Source organism: Manis javanica, chromosome 16 (genome assembly GCF_040802235.1).
Source record: "Manis javanica isolate MJ-LG chromosome 16, MJ_LKY, whole genome shotgun sequence".
Taxonomy (NCBI): Eukaryota; Metazoa; Chordata; class Mammalia; order Pholidota; family Manidae; genus Manis; species Manis javanica.
The window spans coordinates 31,003,967-31,024,934 of NC_133171.1; the positions used below are offsets into that span (position 1 = coordinate 31,003,967).

At 35.6% G+C, this 20,968-nt stretch overlaps 1 protein-coding gene across 1 annotated transcript in view; it reads left to right on the forward strand.

The window, feature by feature from the left end:
- EYS (eyes shut homolog) overlaps window positions 1-20,968 on the forward strand; it is a 1,533,253-nt gene that overhangs the window by 818,501 nt on the left and 693,784 nt on the right. The window contains 5 exon segments of the mRNA XM_073224289.1: window positions 14,028-14,221; window positions 17,062-17,339; window positions 17,342-17,827; window positions 17,830-18,135; window positions 18,138-18,791. Coding sequence (XP_073080390.1) covers window positions 14,028-14,221; window positions 17,062-17,339; window positions 17,342-17,827; window positions 17,830-18,135; window positions 18,138-18,791 — 1,918 coding nt within the window.

Here is a 20,968-nt window from a genome sequence, read left to right on the forward strand (position 1 = left end):
AATTACATTGTCATATAAAAATGTTAGCTCAGGTGCATGTTTATGAGCCTAGAGAAATTAGTATACTACAATTATTCTTTGTTCGATAATTAAGAGAAGTTTGAGAAATGAACCACCCCTGCTATAGAGAGAAATAAGAATCTATTTTTTAATCTTTCTGAGATTTAGGTTTTGGTCGATAACATCTGACCTGACACTCACTTTTCTTTTTTTCTTTTCTTTTTTTTTTAATGTTTAGAGCTGTGACAATCTCTGACAAGCTGATAATTAGTGTGGATTATTCTTTGTAGCAAATCTGATTGCGAAAGTGAATTGAAACATTAAAGTACTTCCATTATTTTGAAATTCATATGCTGTGTGAAAGAATTTAAGTGACAAAACACAATTTATTGTATGTCCTAGACTTGCTAAAAAACTTGAGACAAATGATCTCCCTCTCTTTAATTTGATGAACACTGCTCATTTCTTCCTCAGCAAATGAATTTCTACCAAGCAAGACTGATCTATACATTAACTGATGACTGTCAATGGGCCATGCTTATTGCATTTCACAAATGATAGCAGTCAATAAAAGTGTTAATTGCCTTCTTTAAATTAAAACACAGATCTTCATGTAGTGAAGAAGCTGTATTTGAATTTTAAAAAATGGAAGAAAAGAAAAAACTATTTTCTGAATGAGAAAAAAAATGGCTCTGAGTTCTACAGCATACAATCTATATGCAATATCTGGTTTTTAAATGTCATCTTCAAAATCGACCTAAAAAAAGCAAGATCCACGATAGCAAGATAGACCATTTGATATGATGTTTGTCCATTATTCTGGTGTTTATTTTCTCATGATATAAAGTCATCACTATTGTTAATAAATATTTACAAGTATTTACTGTGTTGTAAATGCCATGAGTCATCCTGTTAAATAAAGACTGTTGTCTCTAGGAGGTAAATAAGCAAAGGTGCAATTCTGAGATACACTCATAGTAATTTCCTTTTTAAAGAAAATGTATTGCTTTCGACTTTCATATTTGAGCACAAAATATTGATATTTTAGATCAGTCAAAACACATCTTTTGGACACTCACCATGCCAAAGTACTTAGAAATCATATAAAAAAAATACATGAACGCATACTGTTCACACATTCAAATTAGGGAAAGGAAGACAAGTCCATATGCAAACACTTTAATGCACCCACATGCTCACAAATAGCAATAATGATTCTTCGAAGGCAGGGTTATTTATTCAGTTAACATATTTTGAGCAAATATTGTATGCACATTAGTATACTAGATCCTTAAAATAATGTAAAAATTCATTAGTTTGACTTTCTCACTCAAAGAGAGCTTTCACCTGAGCAGAGAAGACAAATGTTTAGGGAATAAAAAGGAAGTCAGCAGACTGAACCATTTTTCTAACTGGCTATTGCATATTAAGCACTCTCATTAGCAATACTAAGCAAGTCCTCTGGACAGGATTCCCATATGAGGTACAGATAAAGACAACATTTTCAGAGAAACCCATTAGGAAAAGGGCAATCTACTTCTCAGGACTAGTTTCACAATAAACAATGGGGATGTGTGTACTAAGCATCCCAAGTAACACAATAACTTGATATTTTGTAACCCAAGGGATGTAATGGTTTTAGAGAAAGAGGAAATGTGCAAATTTGAATAAAAACATGTATCTTTATAATACAAAGAGGAAGTTCTCTGTATTAAGTATAATTTCATGGGAAAATGTAGTTTACTATTTTCAGAAATAGAATATTGAAAATAATGTCTTACAATTTATATAAACAGAGATTGGCACAGCTATTAAACACAATCTAAATGTATTAGAACAGTGACTTTTACTGGTAATTGAAGTGTAGTAGAATTATATCCACTCCCTAGAATTGTTCAGATGCTGTAGGTAATGGTTGTACACCTCTCCCCTTTGTGTATCTGTTTCTTGTTTAAACATGGCTAGTGGAGTAATGTTCATATTTGGTAGAAACTTAGAACATTCTTTGTGGTGTGTATTACCTCAAAGTAGCAGAGGCTTAACATTTTAAACCTCAATTAGGTGGAAATTTCTCTGAGTTTCAGTTTCCAAATCTATGGTGTGAGTGTGTAGGTAGATAAGTTGACTGCTGAATCATACCTAAGATAAACATTGTTAGTCCACTACAGAGTTAGGAACCGAATTTTAATTCTGGAACATTTATAGATTAATGTTCTTCTCTCTACACATACATTTTATTCATTTATTAAGGTAAATATGTCCTTGTAATATAGCTAGGAGAAGGAGGAGAAGATATTGTAGTACTTTTCAAAATAAAAGCATAGGTTGGGTTCCAAAACCCATTCCATATGCTCCCCAGAGTATCAACATCCCATACAAGAGTGGTAGATTTGCTACAACTAATGAACAACGTAGTTTACATTTAGGGTTCACTCGGTGGTTCTCTGTGGATTTTGACAAATGAATAATGACTTGTATCCACCATTATAGTAGCATGCAGAGTATTTTCAATGCTCTAAAACTCCTTTGTATTCTACCTACTCATCCCTTACTACTCATTACTTATCAGATGCATTTTACATCTAGCTCCTGGCTATCACCCATTTTTTTACTTCTCCTTAGCGTTGCCTTTTCCAGAATGTCATGTAGGTAGAATGTTATAATACGTAAATACGTAGCCTTTCAGATTAGCTTCTTTCATATAGTCATATACATTTAAAGTTTTTCCACGTCTTTTTTATGGCTTGATATCTCATTTATTTTTAGTGCTGAATAATGCATCACAGTTTATCCACTCACCTCCTGAAGGACACCTTGGCTGCTTCCAAGTTTTGACAACTATGAATAAAGCTGTAAACATCCATGTGCAGGTTTTAGTGCATTCACATGTTTTCAGTTCATTTGGGTAAATACCATGGAATGGGCAATTGCTGGATTGTATGGTAAAAGTATGTTTAGTTACCTAAAAAGCCTGCAAAGCTGTCTTCCAAAGTGCTGTACCACTTTGAATATTCATAAGCAATGAGGTGGCATTTTAAAATGTGTTTTCCTAGCCATTGCCAAGACTATAATCAGTTCATTATTTGTGTGGCTGTGTGTTCACTGTGTGACCACATTCTCCTCCGCTCCTCTCACCCTTCTCTGCTTCTCTCCTCTCCAGTTAGCTCCACAAGAACAGGAACTATACACATCTGCTCTCTATTTTACCTTTATTCTCCAGGCTGATACCACGTAACAGAATCTAATTAAATCTTTGTTTATCAAATAAACAAGAAAAGAAAGGGGCTATAAATATTAATCATATAATAAATTTGCATTGCAGAGGCTATTGGATGCAGTGACATATACTGTTAAAGATATAACGAATCCTTATCTATAATAATAAAGTGATTTAAAATATCACTTGAACCATCAGCTGCCATCAAAGTTACTTATCAGTTGTGAAGTGATTTGCCAGGCTGTTTTGGATACATGACCTCATACAATGTTTAAAACAAATTTGTGACATAAGAATCATTATTATTCCTGTTTCACAGATGAGAAAACAAATTCAAAAAGTTTGTGACACTTACCATAGCTGGTAATTGTTAGAATTACTTTGTCCAGTGAATCTAAATCCAATGCCCATAGACAGTAGGTCACAAAGTTTTCCTCTGTGTGCAACTGTAGTCCTGGCTGTTCTTGCTCTGCAGGCTCAACTTTCTCTCGGCAAACACAGTCTACCCTAAAAAGGATTTAACTCATATAATAATTCCTACAAAAATTGTCTTACATTTTTACACCAAAATTTCGTATTTCACATGGGTTTTACAGGAGAACAAATGGAGCTGTGCATTTTACATCTGCCAGTTTATTCTATAAATAATTAAATGCAGGTGAGGCAGCAGGAGAAATACGATAACCCACATCTACCACATTTCTTTGATAATAAAACCAATCTCTCTGTTTTCCTGCTCTTCCTGGCATTGCCACTGAGAAACAGCAAGATTTTAGTGCTTCCCCTGTGGCCTAGGAGTCTTTTTTTTAATGCATACTCAATGCACCTGGTTTAGTTTTTTTTTTCTCCCCTTAATTAAAAATAAATGCTACTAAGAAAAGAGTCACTCTAGAGGGAAGAATGCTATCTGCTGCTTGTCCCTCTGCGTGCAGCTCAGGGGCACTGCTTCCAGCACAGCATATTCTCTTTGCTGCCTTTGGTTTCTTTTAGGTGTTAGGTGGTGCCATAGGGCTTGATTTGTTTTTGTCTTTCTTTGTGTAACTCTTCTCATGCCACTTCCACTTGCATTTTCCAAGCAAGGAGAGGAGTGTGTACCTATTCCCAGAATATGAAGATAAGCTTCAAAGCATGGTGAGCCTAACCAACTTCAGTTTAAAGAAGAAAGAAAACATGTATCCTCATAGTGTGTTACAGAAAATAGATAAGCTTGGTAGTATTCAGAAGCCATCATGTCTAATGTTTTAAAATGAAGATCCTACCTTAATGTTTTAAATAATATATATAAGGTAAAGAAAGTGTAAAATTATTAGTGTTTTGATGAATCATCAGTATGTGCCTGTTTTAGTCGGTTTAGAAAAACAGCCTAATGAGAGAGACAAGAAATAATATTTAACTAATGTGTTTTGGTAGAGGTATATATGCAACATGCTATAGATCTCAAAATAAAGGGACAGAGCCCAACTTGATTTAATCAGCTCCAAAAAGAGTTCCTATTGAGCAATCCTGAATAAGTGTGGCAAGTGCGACTCAGTGTAGGTTGAAGTTTGGAAGGTGGTAAGATAATCTACTAGGAATGAATATGGAAGGATGGAAGGGTATATTACTAAAAAAAAGAAAACCTAGTATTACATATTTTTAGCACTTAATGTACATGTATATTAAGATAATTATTTGAGATGTGGTTTAAGGAGTTCAACAAGTAAAGAGAAACACATATAGAAACAAATATAACATTAGAAAGAAATAAGTGCCATAGGTGTAAACAAATAAGGTCTATAAGAACTGCAAGAATCAAACACTATTTCCATTGTAGAAATTAGGAAATCAGGCATGAGTCAAGAATAAATACATATTCTTATGAATAGTTGAACATTCTATGACTGGGGAAAGATACCTAAATAGTATGGGTATTTGGTGATAAGGAACAAAGTCTTAACTTTCTACTTGCCAGCTCCCAAATGACAACTTGGGGGTCTGAGTATTCACCGTGATGATCCTAGAGTATCTGCAAGTTTGGTGTCTTGTTCCTGAAATAGAGACTAGCACAGGGTATTTGATTTCTGAGATATGTCAGGAGTCCCTGTTTGTTTTACGTGTATGCACTCCGCTCTGATCAGGTATCAGCCTCTAGGACTTCTGATGCATAGACCGTGGTCTCAGGGAAATCTTTAACATACTTCATTTCAATGAAGGAGTATTTGGAAACCACAATGTAGAGGATGCTATTGGATTTAACACCTCTGAGATTTAGTTTGTTAGTAATACTGATACTTGGTCTTTATTACAAGAAAAACAAAGAAACCAAATCTAGAGTTCAATGGATGCCAGTCTTGGTGTACAAGGATGATGAAGTCTACTCTGAGAAATAAGGCCCCAAATAATGTGAATTGTCTCTTCTGAGACCAGAGATGACAGATAATAAAAAAATACAATTAGGGCAATCACGCTTTTCCTTTGTGTTGTCTACAGTTGAGAAGAAGAGGTAAAGACATCTGAAGGGTCAGTTTGTGTTTCAAACATCAATTAAACAAGTTATGGGTAGAAATACTTGAAGTTGGCCATACCAACTACCTAATGTATAGAGACAATTCTGTAAATACTATTTATATAATCATTCACTAAGTACTAATTAGCTTGCAGCCTACCAACAGGGTGCTGAATAAAGAATGGAATAGGCATGCACTTCTGCCTGACAGTGCTTGTAGCATAACCAGGGAAGGCACATAAATGAAGGCAAAAATAAAAGTATAATTCAAACTGTACTTAGCATTCTGAAGAAAAGGAAAAAGCTACAGTGAAAGAAAAATAATAGAGATGGCAGAGAAGATTTCTCTAAGGAGGGAACATTCAAGTTAAAACCTGAAGGATTTAAAGAGGTGATCCAAGGAAAGAGTGAGAGTATGAATGTGCTATTGGAGACATGAACATACACAAGGGTCATGAGAGGGAAAGACCTTGTCCCACAGGCACAATAAAGAACAGACGATATGAGTTGAGCAGAGTAAGACACAGCTGCAGAAGTCAGCAGTCATATATGCAGGGAGTCATAAAGAACAGCAAACAGTTTTTATTCTATCCAAATGTAATGGAAATATATTAAAAGTGTTTTTCGGTAGGAAAGAGCTGTGATCTATTCAGATCTTTAAAATATCATGCTTATTCTATGAAGAAGTTTGGGAAAGAGCTTAGAAATAAAAGTGAAAAATTAGATAGCCTATTAAAATGATCGTTTAAGAGATAATGGTGACTGGACCTATGGTTGTGGCAAAGCAAACTTAGACAAAAGACTAGATTTCAAACATGCTTTGGAAGAATTAGCAAGAATGGTGTTGAGTAGCTGTGTCAGGTGGGAGAACAAGGAACCAAAGATATCTTGAGTAACAGTGATGACAACGTTTTTCCTCAGAGAATGGACAGGCTGAGTCAGCAGTTCAATACTATAATATTGTATATTTTAAACTTAAGATACCCACACAGCCATTCCCTAGTGATGCTGAATAAGTAGTTGGTATATAAGACTATAATGAAGAGAGGTGCAGAGGTATTATTCGGGGAGTCATCAGTCTATAGATATCTTTATAGCCTTTTGAAAGATGACAATATTTCTAGAGGAAATATAGAAAGTAAATCAAAATTAAATCTAAAGCCTCAAAAATTCCAAATTACAGACCCAGGAAGAAGACATCAGGAAAGGAGACTGAGAAGGAATAGGGAGAGAGGTACGAGGTAGGAGAGAAAACACATGTTTCAGAAGATAGTGGTTTGATTCTGTTAAATATTGTTGAGAATTTGAATAAGATGAAGACCAAAAACTCTTCTTTGAATTTACCAGCATCGTTTTATTTCCGGAAATTCACAAGAATATTTTTAGACACATGATGATGTTAAAGCTGCATTAGAATGGCTTGAAGAAAAAATGTAATGTGTGGGAGATTCAGCAGATCTCTCTTTCAAAATCTATGTCTAGAAAGGGGGTAAAGCAATGGGGAAACAGCTAGATAGAAATGTGTTTTTGAATAAATGTTATCTTTTAGTCTTTTTTCCAACAAATATTTGCTGCTCACCAATTCTGTAGCTATGTATGGTCCTTCAGCAGAAGTGGAACAGTCTGCTACCCACAGATATGTTTAGTATGCTGGTGAAGACATGTAAGTCAAGTTGCTATACAGTTAACAATTCTAATTATTGGCAGGGACTCTATATGTTGATTTCATACAGAAAACTCTAGAAAACTGGAAATAAAAACATTTATCTAGTCCAATTACATAGCACAAAAGTATCTTATTATTAGTCTATACCAAATATTGTTAACAACTAACCTCTTATCATTAATGTACACTCTTTTTTATTATTATGGGTGAATGATATCAATCTCCAGAATATTATTCCCACTTTTAGGTTGCCACATACTTTACCTTTCATCTCCCAACTGAGTTAGATAACCACAAACAGAAATTCACCAAGTATCCTTCATAGGACAGCAACACTGAATCATTAATGTTTTAACCAGGATAACACACCGTTTCTGGTATGTATAATAAGGGGAAGTGTGTTACAGGGGTAAAGGAAGAGCTGAGATCCAACCACCAAGGCAAGTGGAGATTAGACGTCAAAGCTGCATTAGAATGGCTTGAATGCATTAGAATGAAACCCCACGGGGAGGCTATATCCATGGGCATGGGTCATCTGAAAGAAGCCTGGGCACCCACTCTGTGCAGAGAGAGGAGTAGGAAGGGCTTGGCTTCACCTTCCCTCCCACCCCCAACCGGGACCCTGTGCCTCCCCTAGGTGGGAGCCCCTGCAAGGAAACCCAGGGGTCAGGTCTCCCCCAGCATGATGCCAAGCAGAGGAGCAGAATGGACAGGAATGAATCTCGGTACAAAGTTCCAGGACAGACTCAAACAAAAATTACAGATCCCGCCTCTAGGTGATGAGATTCCTAATATACCACCAGGCATGATCAGCATTGTCTCCACAATTGGAAAGGACCCAGCTTCTTCGTGTTTACTATGTTGATTTTGGTGGGACAGTGTATGACTTTTCTATTGCTGTGTAACAAATTGCTGTGGATGTAGCAGCTGAAAACGCCACCAACTTACTAGCTCATGCATCTGTAGGTCAGAAGTCAGGCATAGCATGACTGGCTTCAAAGGCTTCTCTTCTCAGGCTGAGATCGGTATGTCAGCTGGCCTAAACGCTCCCCTGGAGATGGGGAGAAAAAAATCTACTTCCAAGCTGATTTCTGTCTGTCATTGGCAGAATTCAGTTTACTTATTAGCACTGGTTGTTTGTAGGTCTTAATTTCCCATTGCCCTGCTGGTTGTAGCTGGGAGGGCCCTCAATTCCCAGAGGCCGCTGGAATTGCATTCATTGCAACTCCCTTTATCTTTAAACCAGCAACAGGCTGAAATCCTTCCCATATATCCACTTTCTGTCTTCTACCTCTGTGACCAGCCAGAGAAAACTCTGGTTTTACGTAATCTCCCTTTCTTAAGGTCAGCTATACCATGTAACATTGCCTGACCTAACCATGGGGCTAAGTCCATCAGGTATTACACAGGGCTTCTACACAGGTGGGTGGGAGGGTAGGAGAACAGACGGTTGAGGTGGGCAGGAAATCTGAGAGCCTTATTAGAATGTACAAGTCTGCCTACCACAGACAGGGTGGGAATAAAGTTTCAACTTGTATTTTTTTCCCTGTTACCTAACTAACAAATTGTGGGGTAAGTATACTAACTAGATGTAAACTGTTGGTTACTGGTCTTGTGACTAGCAGTGATTTGTAACTTTTGACCTTAGTGGTATGTAATAAATTTGTTATGCAATAGTTATAAAATTAAAAATTATGTAAATGATGCAAAAATTTTCCAGGAAGTAGATATTATTTGAGGAGAACTTGTTTAGTGAACCTTTCCTAAAGACCCTTAATAGTTCCAATTAACATAAATTGAAAGTTTCACTGTCCATGAACCTGGGAAGCATTTATTGCTTCTTAGGACTATAATTGATGGTGTAACTAAGCTTATACTTATAAACCGATCTGCCTGGTTCCTTTATTATTATACAAGGAATACCCTGCCATGAATTTAGAATACCAGTTTTCTGAACTGTTTCATCTTATTATCAAAAAGATGTCTCATTTTAAGAAAGCAAACATCAGCCTGAACAAATTTTCAGAGAGCGTCAAGTAGGAGTGGGTAAGGCTAGTCTTACATGGCCTGGTGATATCAGTGTATGAAAGCAGACAGACCTCATGGGTATATGACCTCTGAGTTGCACAAGACCCTGCCGTTAGAAGACACCTTTTCACACCCCTGCCACACACACATACTTGGTCTAATGTTCTGTTGTCACTGGTTTGACATTTAAGCATTGTTCAACAAGGGGTTCCATGTTTTAATTTGTACTGATCTCTACATCTTATCACATTGCATATACAGTTTGCTATATAAACTATGAAATATAGCAATCGTGTATATTTTGACAGTGTTAGAAAAAAATCAACCTGTCAATTATTTTAGTGAACTTTAAGGAGTATATTCAAACCACCAGTTCTGAGGAAAGCAGATTAAACCACAGAATTAGATTGATATTGTGAAACTGTAACTAGTGGGGCTTTTTTTTCTTTTGCTATAGTACATACTCATCATTTCAACTAGAAAATAAAGATGAAATTCAACATTACATATTCAAATTTACTGTCAATGGAGTGAAAAATAATAGTCTCCTGACTTATAAACTCATTTCAGTAGTAGACACTGTTTTGCACAGATATTAACACATTTTGTTGGTGATCATTAGATTCAATTGATAGTGGTGTTAAACAGGCTGTTAGAGTTCATAGGAAATGTTGAAGATGTAACAGGAGACAAAAATATCGTAAAGTGTTTGCGAATGTGGGCTCTGGAGCTTCTTTGCCTACACGTGAATCACGGGTCTTCTATTTTCTAGCCTTATGATCAGGTAATTACAGAGAAGACTGTAGGGTAACACTGGTTTCCTTTAATTCATACTTTCTTACTTAGCCGAAATGATTTAAGGATAATTCTGCCTCAGCAGAGACTCATATTCCCAGCTTCCTACTCTACATCTGTATCTGGATAGCTAATAAGGTTCTCAAATTTAAAGTATTTAAAGAGAAATATTGAGTTACTTCCAATCCCTAGCTGGTCTTCTCCAATCATCTTCAAATTAGTAAGTAGCACCTTGACTCACCCCATTGATAGGAACAAAAACCTAGGAATCATTCATTAAACTTCTTATTTTCTCAACCCAAACATCTAGTCTTTCAGCACATATCAAATTATCTTGGAAGTAATCCACAATTTTTACTCCAGGCCAATCTCTTTTTTATCTCTTGCCTAGACTACTGCTAGCTTCCAACTGATACCCTAGCTTCATTTTTTACCCCTACTCCAAACTCCCTTAAGAGTCTATTACTACATAGCATTAACATAATACTTTCATAATATAAATCAAACCATATAATTTTCTTACTCTAAATATTAAAAATTCCAACCTCTTACCATCACCCATAATTAATTCCAAATTCGATAACAAAGAAATTATCCCACATGATATTGTTTCTGTCCATGCCCTTGTTGACCATCCATTGCCAGCACTTAAAAACAATCACTGACACTTAGAAACTGATCAATAAATATTTGTTGAACAAAGACAGAGGGCTATTCAATGTCCATGGATAAGTGGATATTCTCACAAAGCTGTGATTAAAAAAGATCCTATCTGTATTGTTTTTCTCAAATATAAATTTAGAAAGAAAAAATTTTTATTTATGAAATTTCGTTGAAGTGACTGTCATCATCCTGTCACATATTAAGTTTCAGTATTGGTAAGTCATTATGCTACTCATGGTAGGCACTCAGTACATACTTGACAGATGAATGAATGATGAGTGAATAAGAGATACATTGGCAAAGTAAGTAAACTATAGTTGCCAGGAAGTTAAGAAAGAAATATGCTAAATAAGGGCTAACTTGCTAAATATTTAAAATGCTTATATTCTTCAATGTAATTAAACAGTTACGGGAAAAGAAATGTCCAGCCATTTGTGAGGTGTTGTAGCTAACAGAGAATTTTACCAGAAAGACCAGGTGAGGCAAACATTGATATACAACTGCTGTAACAGTAATCTACCAAATTTCACTAGATTAATATAATGTAAATTTATTTTTCATTTACATGAAGTCCAGGTGATTCAGATACGATTTCAGATATTCTCCTTCAAATAGAAATTTAGGGACCTGGGCTGCTTCCTTCTTGAGGCTCCCCTATCTTTAACATGTGTTTCAGGGGTTACCACCTGGGGAAGGCTGGATGTTCACACATAGCAGATTCTTATCGATCAATCTGAAAATGACACACTGTATGATGATTCACATTGCATTGGTTAGAGTAGGTCATAAACAAGAGCGAATAAGACATGTTCTCCAAAAGGAAGAAGAAATAGGCTTGATGTGCATGTAGTAAGCTTTGTTAAGCAGTCTTGGATTTAACTAAGGAAAATATAGAAGTTTCTCTAGGATAAATTGTCAATTTATTATATTTATATATGTAATATGTGTGTATGTATACATATACACCCACACTATACAAATATATATTCATATCCAATATATCCCTATATATGTGTATATATACATATGTGTGTATATGTAAATATATATTTTGTGTGTGCATGTGTGTATATGTATATGTGTGTATACAGAGAAAGAGGAAAATTGTTCAAACAATTAAAATCTACTTGGAAGAACATTTAATAATAAAAAGAAAGGTCTTAAAATTTGAGTTGCTAGTACTTTGGAACATAACAAGATGTTTCCTACCAAGCTTGAATTTGGGAAAATAAATTCACCTTTGAGAGTTAAACTCTGAGAACATGCCAGATGAAAGCCTAGGCAGGCAGTGTAGGAAGGAGAAAGTGTGGCGTCCTGACTCCTGAGCAGAAGTGTCACCTGGAAGAGTGAATGTATTAACATTACCGAAGATGTAATAGTTGACAATATCAGAGAACATATCAAAAACATATAGGCAAATGTTGGTAGCACCAGTATACCAGTATAAAGTTGTCTACAGGTAGATAGCTTTAGTCAGTGAACATCAAGTATTCGAGGTCATTCTTTTTTTTTTAATTGAAGTATATACAATGTTATATTTCAGGTGTACAGCACAGTGATTTGACAATTATCTACATTATGAAATACCCACCTCCATAAGTATAGTTACTATCTGTTAACATATGAAGATATTATGATATTATTGGCTGTATTCCCTATGCTGCACTTTCATCCCCCTGACTAATTTATAATTTGAATTGTGTGTCTCTTGATCCCCTTTACCTATTTCACCTGCCCACTCCCCAACCCCTCCCGAGTAGCCACCAGTCTCTTCTCTGTGTCTATAAGTCTATTTCTATTTTGTCCTTTTCAAGGTCATTTTTATATCAGTGTCTTAACCTGATGTCATTAAGCACTTAGATCCCCTGGTTTTACATTTTGGATGTATATCCAGGAAACCCCTGATTCTTGTGTTGAGGGAACTTGTTGATCATTGAGCCTTTAAGGAACTCTTGCCCCTGTGGTGGTGATTTCTCAAGGTAGTTAATAATGGATTATGATTGTGATTCAGTGGAAAAATGCTACTATCACCATGCAAATATTATGAGCCATATAATAGCTTTGTTTTTACTGTAAGATAGCATATTGGCATTCTGGTCTCTAACATGGTTTTGTAGGCGTTTTCATTAATCTGTGGTCTGTCCAAGTCTTTCTACTTGCAGAGCAAAGGACAAATTGCTTGGTCCTTATAATGCATACATGATACATAGTTTTTCCTGCTGTTTCTTCTATCACTTCTAGCTTCACTTTTTACTATTTTCTATATACTAGATTTTTTGAAGCAGTTATATAATATCAAGAATCCTCTGACTTTTATAAATACAGAATTTATACCTGTGAAATAAAAAAATCTCTAAAGTAAAATTTACATTTTGTGTAAATTAGATACAATATTGAACACATACTAGAACAGTGAAGTGGGATACCTATTAAATGTCCTTAGTGTTAGGGAATAGGCATGTATTAGTATTTTTAAATATTTGAATTATATTTTCTATTTGAAAGTTCAAAATGCTTCAAACTACAATTAATTTTTAACTCTGCACTTAAAAGATTATCCCAATACATTTGTACTTACTTTTGCATGCATCACAATGCTCTTTCTTATGAGCTAAGAAAAGTTTCTTTATGTGGAGATTATTTCATCAGTATATGGCAAAAACAGGCTATTTACAACAAACTAAAACATATAAGGAACACATTGCCCTGTAAGCCAATACAAATTAAAGTAATTCAAACATCATAAGAAAATGTTTTCAAATTATCTGTTGTAGATACTGCAATTTATATTAGCTTCAAACTAAATGACGTTTAGAGCAGAAAAGTTTATAATTTGTAACGGAGCTTTTAGATCCATAGTAACTACTGTACAGTACAAATTCTTCAGTGGAAAAATTATCTCCAAAGGAAATATAAAGCTGTATTCTGATTTAAAATTGAATGAATTAAGAATAAATTTGAGCACTCAACTGAGAGTATCCAAAATTTGAAGGATTGGATTTTAAAATATAGGTAAAATTAACTGTAGATATTTTATTTTCGAACAAAACAAGGTAATGATTTGAGCTATGTAATATGACTATGAAAATGCAAATAGATTCAAAACTAATTTAAAAAGCTCTCTTTCAGGCCTAAGGAAACTGTGTGCTAATTATGGTGATTATTATTTTCAGACCTACTCCATCAAGCTTCTTTGTGGTGATAAAATAAGAATTACCTGTTTACCTCCCAACTCTCAAAGTACAGATGCCATTTCTACACAAACATATATGATACCCACTTCTGAGACTTCACTCAGTAGCTTTCCATCTTCAAGGGCTACAGGACTATGGATGATAATAAATACTTATACAGATGATCAAGGAAAGGTGATAACAGCAAGATATGGAGAAGTTTGGTTTGAAAACATTGCACACTGAAATGTTTTTTCTAACTTTTTTTGATCTTCTCTAAGAGACATAATTTTTGAGGCATGTATTTGTCTTAGAATTCTTGTTGGTTATGTGTTGTATGGGTTGTATGTTTCAAAGGCAGTGATGTCCTTTGCTAATAATACTAATTCTAAAACACTATAATACAATGTTCATTAATAGTCTTTATTCTGATATATAAATTTTAGTAGATAACTGAACCCCAATTTCAGCTCATTTTGTTTTAACTGTTAGAAAATCTTATTTAAAAATGCCTTTTCCTACGTGCCTGATTACATCTTTAATGTCCTCTGAATTGTTATATGTAAAGTTACATTCTCATCAGTTTATTAGAAAAGCACTCAGGTATTTTTTAATGTATTTTTTTCCTGTTTTGAAGTATTTTGGCATTTTGAGTATGTTTTGATACATCTTATTATTTAATTCACTAAGTCAAATGATACCATATTACAACTAGTATATCATACGTTAAATTCCAAATTCATTCTTCTTATAGTCAATGTAACTCAGGATAATAAGAATGAGAATTACATCCCTTAAGAAGGCATTCCTTATTAAAGAAAAATATTTTTTGAATGCTATTGGATATTATAAGAAGAAATGTTCTATATTTTGTCTATATGATTTCTGTACTTTTAAAAAAATTAAGATGAAAAGTTATATAAAGAGTATTTTGCCTATTTAGAAAGTAAAATATTTCTAATTTTTCCAAACCAATAGGCCAAGTATTCATTGATCCTATAATAACAGAGTTGTAATTTTGCATATTTTAGAATTCAATTGAATCATTTGGTTTGAAATATGTTGATTTTTTCCCTCTGAATTCTCATTGCTGATCTAAATATATATATTTACTTTTTTTTAACAGAAGTACAATTAACATACAAGGTCTTATTAGTTTCAGGTGCATATCAGTGATTTGGTATTTTTTATGTATTGCAAAATGATCCCCTCAATCATAAATATTTATGAGTTACCATCTACACCATGCAAAGTTATTAGTATAGTATTGACTATATTCCCTATGTTGTACGGTGCATCCCCATGACTTATTTATTCTATAACCACAAGTTTGTACCTCTTTATCCCATTTCACCCCTCCAACACCTCTCTGTTCTGGTAACCAATTTTGATTCCTGTACCTGTGAGTCTATTTCTCTTTTGTTTTGTTTGCTTGTTTTGTTTATTAGATTATACATATAAGTGAAATCATATGGTATTTGTCTTTCTATACCCAGCTTTTTCACTTAGCATAATACCATCTAGGTCCATCCGTGTTGCAAATGGCAAAATTTCCTTCTCTTTTATAGCTGAATAATATATATACACACACACCCCGTATCTTCTTTATCCACTCATCTATCAATGAACACTTAGGTTGCTTCCATACTTCAGCTGTTGTAAATAATGCTGCAATAAACATAGGGGTCCATATATGTTTTTTAATTGGTATTTTTGTTTTCTTCATATAAATTCCCAGAAGTGGAATTGCTAGATCATATGGCAGTTCTTTTTAATTTTTTGAGGAATCTCCATACTGTTTTCCATGGTGGCTGCACCAAGGTACATTCCCACCAACAGTGCACAAGGGTTCCCTTTTCTCCACGTCCTCACTAACACTTGTTATCTCTTGTATTTTTGATAATAGCCATTCTGACAAATATGAGGTGATATCTCATGGTGGGTTTCATTTGCATTTCCCTAATGATTAGTAATGTTGAGCATCTTCTCATTTGGCTGTTGGTCATCTGTATGTCTTCTTTGGACAAATGTCTATTCAAGTCCTTTGCCCATTTTTAGTTGTTTTTTGTTTTTTGATATTAAGTTTAATAAATTCTATATGTATTTTAGATACTAATCCTTTATCAGATTCATGATTTATAAATAAGTTCTTCCATTCAACAGGTTGCCTTTTTGTTTTGTTGATAGTTCCCTTTGTTGAGCAAAAGCTTTTTAATTGATGTAATCCCATTTGTTTAACAAATAAATTGTTAAATTTGTTGTCCTGACTTGAAGAGATTGGTCCAAAAAATATTGCTAAGATTATTGTCAAGAGTTTCTTGCCTATATCTTCATCTAGGAGTTTTATGGTTTCAGGACTTAACATGCAAGTCTTTAATCCATTTTGAATTAATGTCTGGATATAGTGTGTGTGTGTGTGAGTGTGTGTGTGAGTGTGTGTGTGTCTGTGTGTCTGTGTGTGTGTCTGTGTATTATTTTTTATGCAGTTTATAGTGGTCCAGTTTCGTTCTTCTGCATGTAGCTGTCCAGCTTTCCCAGCACCGTTTGTTGCAGACTGTCATTTTCTCATTGTATATTCTTGCCATTCTTGCCTCCTTTGCCATATATTAATTTGCCATATATGGGTGGGTTTATTTCTGGACTTTCTATTCTATCCCACTGATCTATGTATCTATTTTTGTGCCAGACCATTCTGTTTTGATCACTGCAGCTTTATAGTATAGTTTGAAATCAGAGAGTGTGCAAAACCTCCAGCTTTTGTTCTCTCTCAAGATTGCATAAAACGTTTTGTTTTGACTTTTGGCCTCCCGTGTAGTGTGAATAATAGGAGTCTTTACATTCATGCCATTTTTGAAGTCCTAAACTTATTCATACACTTTATTAGAAATATGATTTACAGAGCCTTACCTGTATGTATATAATTGGTGTGAGGTCGCAGTAAAATTTGAAGAAGATTCAGTCCAGGGCTAAAGTTGTTCATTTTTAATTCTTCTTTCTTTCTTTCTTATTCTTTTTTTTTTTCTTCTCTCTTTAGGTCCCAAACAGATATTTCCAAGCACGATGTTCTCCCAACGGCTAGTTTGGCAGCATTAAATATTAGTGTATCTTTCCGAAACTATTTACTCAAAGAACTGATTTCCACTAGAGAGCTTTCAGCAAAACACAGTGTTCCTTTTTCCACAGATGTTTCTTCTCAATTTCTGAATTTTGGGGTTCATGGCCTAGAACAGATTGTCTGGGGCAAAACATCTATGCCACATATACCCATCCAAACTTCAACAACCACACCAGGATTCTTTTTGCCCCAAAAGAGAGAGAGACCCCATTTATCATCCCCTCCTTGATGACAGATTTTATTTTTCCTGCACAATCTTTATTATTTGAGAATGATCCAACTGATGCCTTATCTGCTACCACAGTGAGTTCAGTAATTACTGGTATTCCAGGGGATGATATTGAATTAAATGGACACTCATTGCTCTCCTGTGGATTCCTGCTCACAACTGATTCCACAAGTGCACCTCCAGTTGACTCTAGGGTTACTCAAGAGGATATTGAAGAATATTCAGCTGTTCCCTTAATTTCAAGAAGAGAGAACTGGAGATGGTTGAGCTCCTCAGTGTCTCCCATTTCTCCTGCTATGATAATTATATCCAAACAGGTAGCACTCTTAAAGTCATCAGCTTTCTACCAATTCACTACACAAGGCTCCATTCCCACTGAATATCAGGTTATTACTGAAGCATCTAGCAACCCGAGACTCACAAACACCGAATCACAGGCTGCTGATTCTTTAAGTGAAGTCAAACACGTGCAACATGTTCTATGACTGAAATAAAATCCTCCCATGAATTCTCAGATCAAGTTTTGCATAGCAAACAGTCCCCCTTTTATGAGACATTCTGGATGAACTCAGCGGTATTAGCCAGCTGGTACGCACTAATGGGAATTCAAACTATCACTTCTGGGTATTCGTTTTCTTCTGCCACTGCAATAATGCCATCAGTGGCATTTACAGAACTGTCGTCTTTATTTTCTTCTAAAAAGAGTGCAAAGAGAAGAATTTTATCCTCATCCTTAGAAGAATCTATCACCCTATCAAGTAACTTGGATGTTTGGATAAGACTCATCTATCCATCGTCCCTTCACAGACTGTATTTTCAGACCTGATGAATTCTGACTTGGCTTCAGAATTGACTACTACTGGTGATTGTTCAGCATCTGAAAGCATTTTAAAGCTATTGAGAATGGGACAAAATGGTGTAGCTGTGGGCCGCACTGAGATACTGAATCAGGACCACTTATTGGGCATGTGGGAGAGTAAAGGATCTCATAATCTGTTCAAACTTCACACAAGTGATGGTTTTCTAGATTTTGAATTAAGTTTACAAAGTCATCCAGAAACTACACTTTCAAGTGACTTCAGAAACAGCCTCCCACCGTACAAAGAGTTAATGACTGGTTTTTCAGCAGTAACCTCGAATGTTGCATTTTATACAGTTTCAGCAACTCAGTCAGTACCAATGCAGACTTCTTTCCCCATGTCTGAATTTATGCCAGATTGGGCAGATTATACAGATGACCTGACCTTAACATCTGACTTAAAAGATGTCAGGACTCCTTCAGAATGGCCCATCTGGGAACTTCAGCCCAGCATGCGTGGTCTCAGATCCCCTGCTCCTAGCCAGAGACTTGCAGCCACAAGATCTCTTACTTTGTCTTCACCGGAGTTCATTCCAACATCTCGTCAGCTGATGATGTCTGGTGAGTTGCTCATTTTCAATTCAGTAAACTTTTAGAAATGAGTTTCTTTTTTACAGAAAGGAAAGAGCCTATCATGGTTACCAGGTTCTCTAAACAACCTCTTTGTTATCAGTACAGCAGCCAGTTCAGTAGAGATGGTACCTGCTGTTGTACCTGACACAGGTGGTCATTCTTTCTGCGCAGCCACAAAGGCTACCAGATCAATACAGGAGTGTGGTTCAGACAGCTCCGCTGCTGGCACGCATTCAGAAGCTGAACTAGTTCACTTCATCACAAGGGATCTTTCAGAGTTTAGGAATAACTTTTATTATTCTCATTTCTTGAAAAAACATCTTTGTCAGGTTGAACACAATGTAACACACAATGTAACTGACATTTTTTTCAATGATGGTATTTTCTTAAGGGACAGATGATGAAATCAAGAGAATTTTATTGGGTTTCCCCATCCTACACGATATGGTTTAGCAGTTTTTTTAATGCAAAGCTGTGATGCTTTCATTGTCTGTAACTCGGAATATAAATTAAATTCATGTCCTTTATTTAACAAAAACACTATATAAAATTGAAACAAGATACTATCCTGAGTCAATTTGTATTCAGTCTTAAAATAATTAATGAAAAGCCACTTTTCTTAGATAAGTATTCTTACTTTAAAGCATTTTGGAAATTACTAATCTCCTCTACTCTGATAATTACTATAAAATAGGAAAGCACAGACAAAAAAAAGCTGTTTAAAGATTTGTATTTAGCAGAGAGGATATTTTCCCCATATTTAAATAAGTTCTATCTTGTGGAGTTTCAAGTATGCTTATGGCAGTGAAGTTGGTTTTCCTTCAATGAGAAAAGTATAGGTTTTGTGTGTATATGTGTGGTTGTGTGTATGTGCTGCAGTAAAAACATCAATTTAAAAAACTTTTGAAGTATGTGATTTTTGACAACTCAGTAATATGAAAGATCAAATCATTATATTTAGTACATCCAAGATGATACAATTTTCTTTACAAAATTTCTAAAACTGATGTAAGTTTAATTACAAATTTAAATGTAGTATTCTCCTTGTACTTTTATAAGATAACTTGCTTTATAACTATTATGACTTATCAACAATGCCTAGCACATCACTTCTCACATGTTTCTTGTTAAATGCATCTATGCATACCTTTTTCTCTCATACACTTAGCCCCATAGCCTTGCAAATAACCAGGATAAAATTCTCTATTTCCAGAAACTCAAACCGTCGATTTGCCCTTCATGAGTAAAACCTTGTTTTGTCCCATTTTTCCCATCCCCTCACTCCAAATGCAAACACTCTCATAATTTTTGATCTCCTTCAATTCCCGTAGTCTCCTCCCAGTTTTACTTGCCTTCCTAGTCATTTTAGACATGATAACCAGTCATTTACTAGGCACTTGCTGGCATTTTCCAGTACGTTCACCTACTGTGTGGCGAACAGTTGTCACGGTTAAATCAGGGAATAGATAGTACCCTCCAGTTGAGTACTTGAGGAGAGCTTAAAAGACTACTTACAAAGCTATAAGTAGAATTTAAGGAAAACAATGAGAAACAGTATGGTTCTGAAGGGACAGGGAACAGCATAATGTCATTACTACCCAAGGCCTCAAGGGACAAAACAAGGAGCAGTTACCAGGACTCCTCAGAACCCAGGGAGGAAAGCTCCCAGCTGACCAAAGCTGCGGCCTGTAGGGGGAAGACGCAGGCCACAGAGTCAAACCAGCCGGGAGGGGACGAGGAGATGCACACCCAGCCTCACTCCCCTCTTGTCCTGTTGGCTCTCCGTTGGCCAAACCCATTCAGCAGCTGGGTGTGACCTCATCTCTTCATGTAAAGTAAAGGCGGGGTAGGCATAGGAGCGTCACGGCCTGCAGTTCCAGAGCCTCCACTGTTGGGTCACGCTGCCGAACACAGAATCAAAGTGCGAACTAAACAAGGCAGAATTCCCCTGTGTGTTTCTCAAGTGAACCCAGTACTACTATTTCTTCCCTATATGCTACTTCCTTACTAGAAAAGTGTGAAAGGTTGAGAGACCGTAATTCTGGGCTTCTGCTTAGGTGAATGCCTCATGTTGCATTGGGTTGCCGAGGAAAAAAATCACGTGACAAGTCACCTCTTGTGATAAGCAAAGCGAGGCACCGTGGACCTGCCTCTGTCAACGTGCT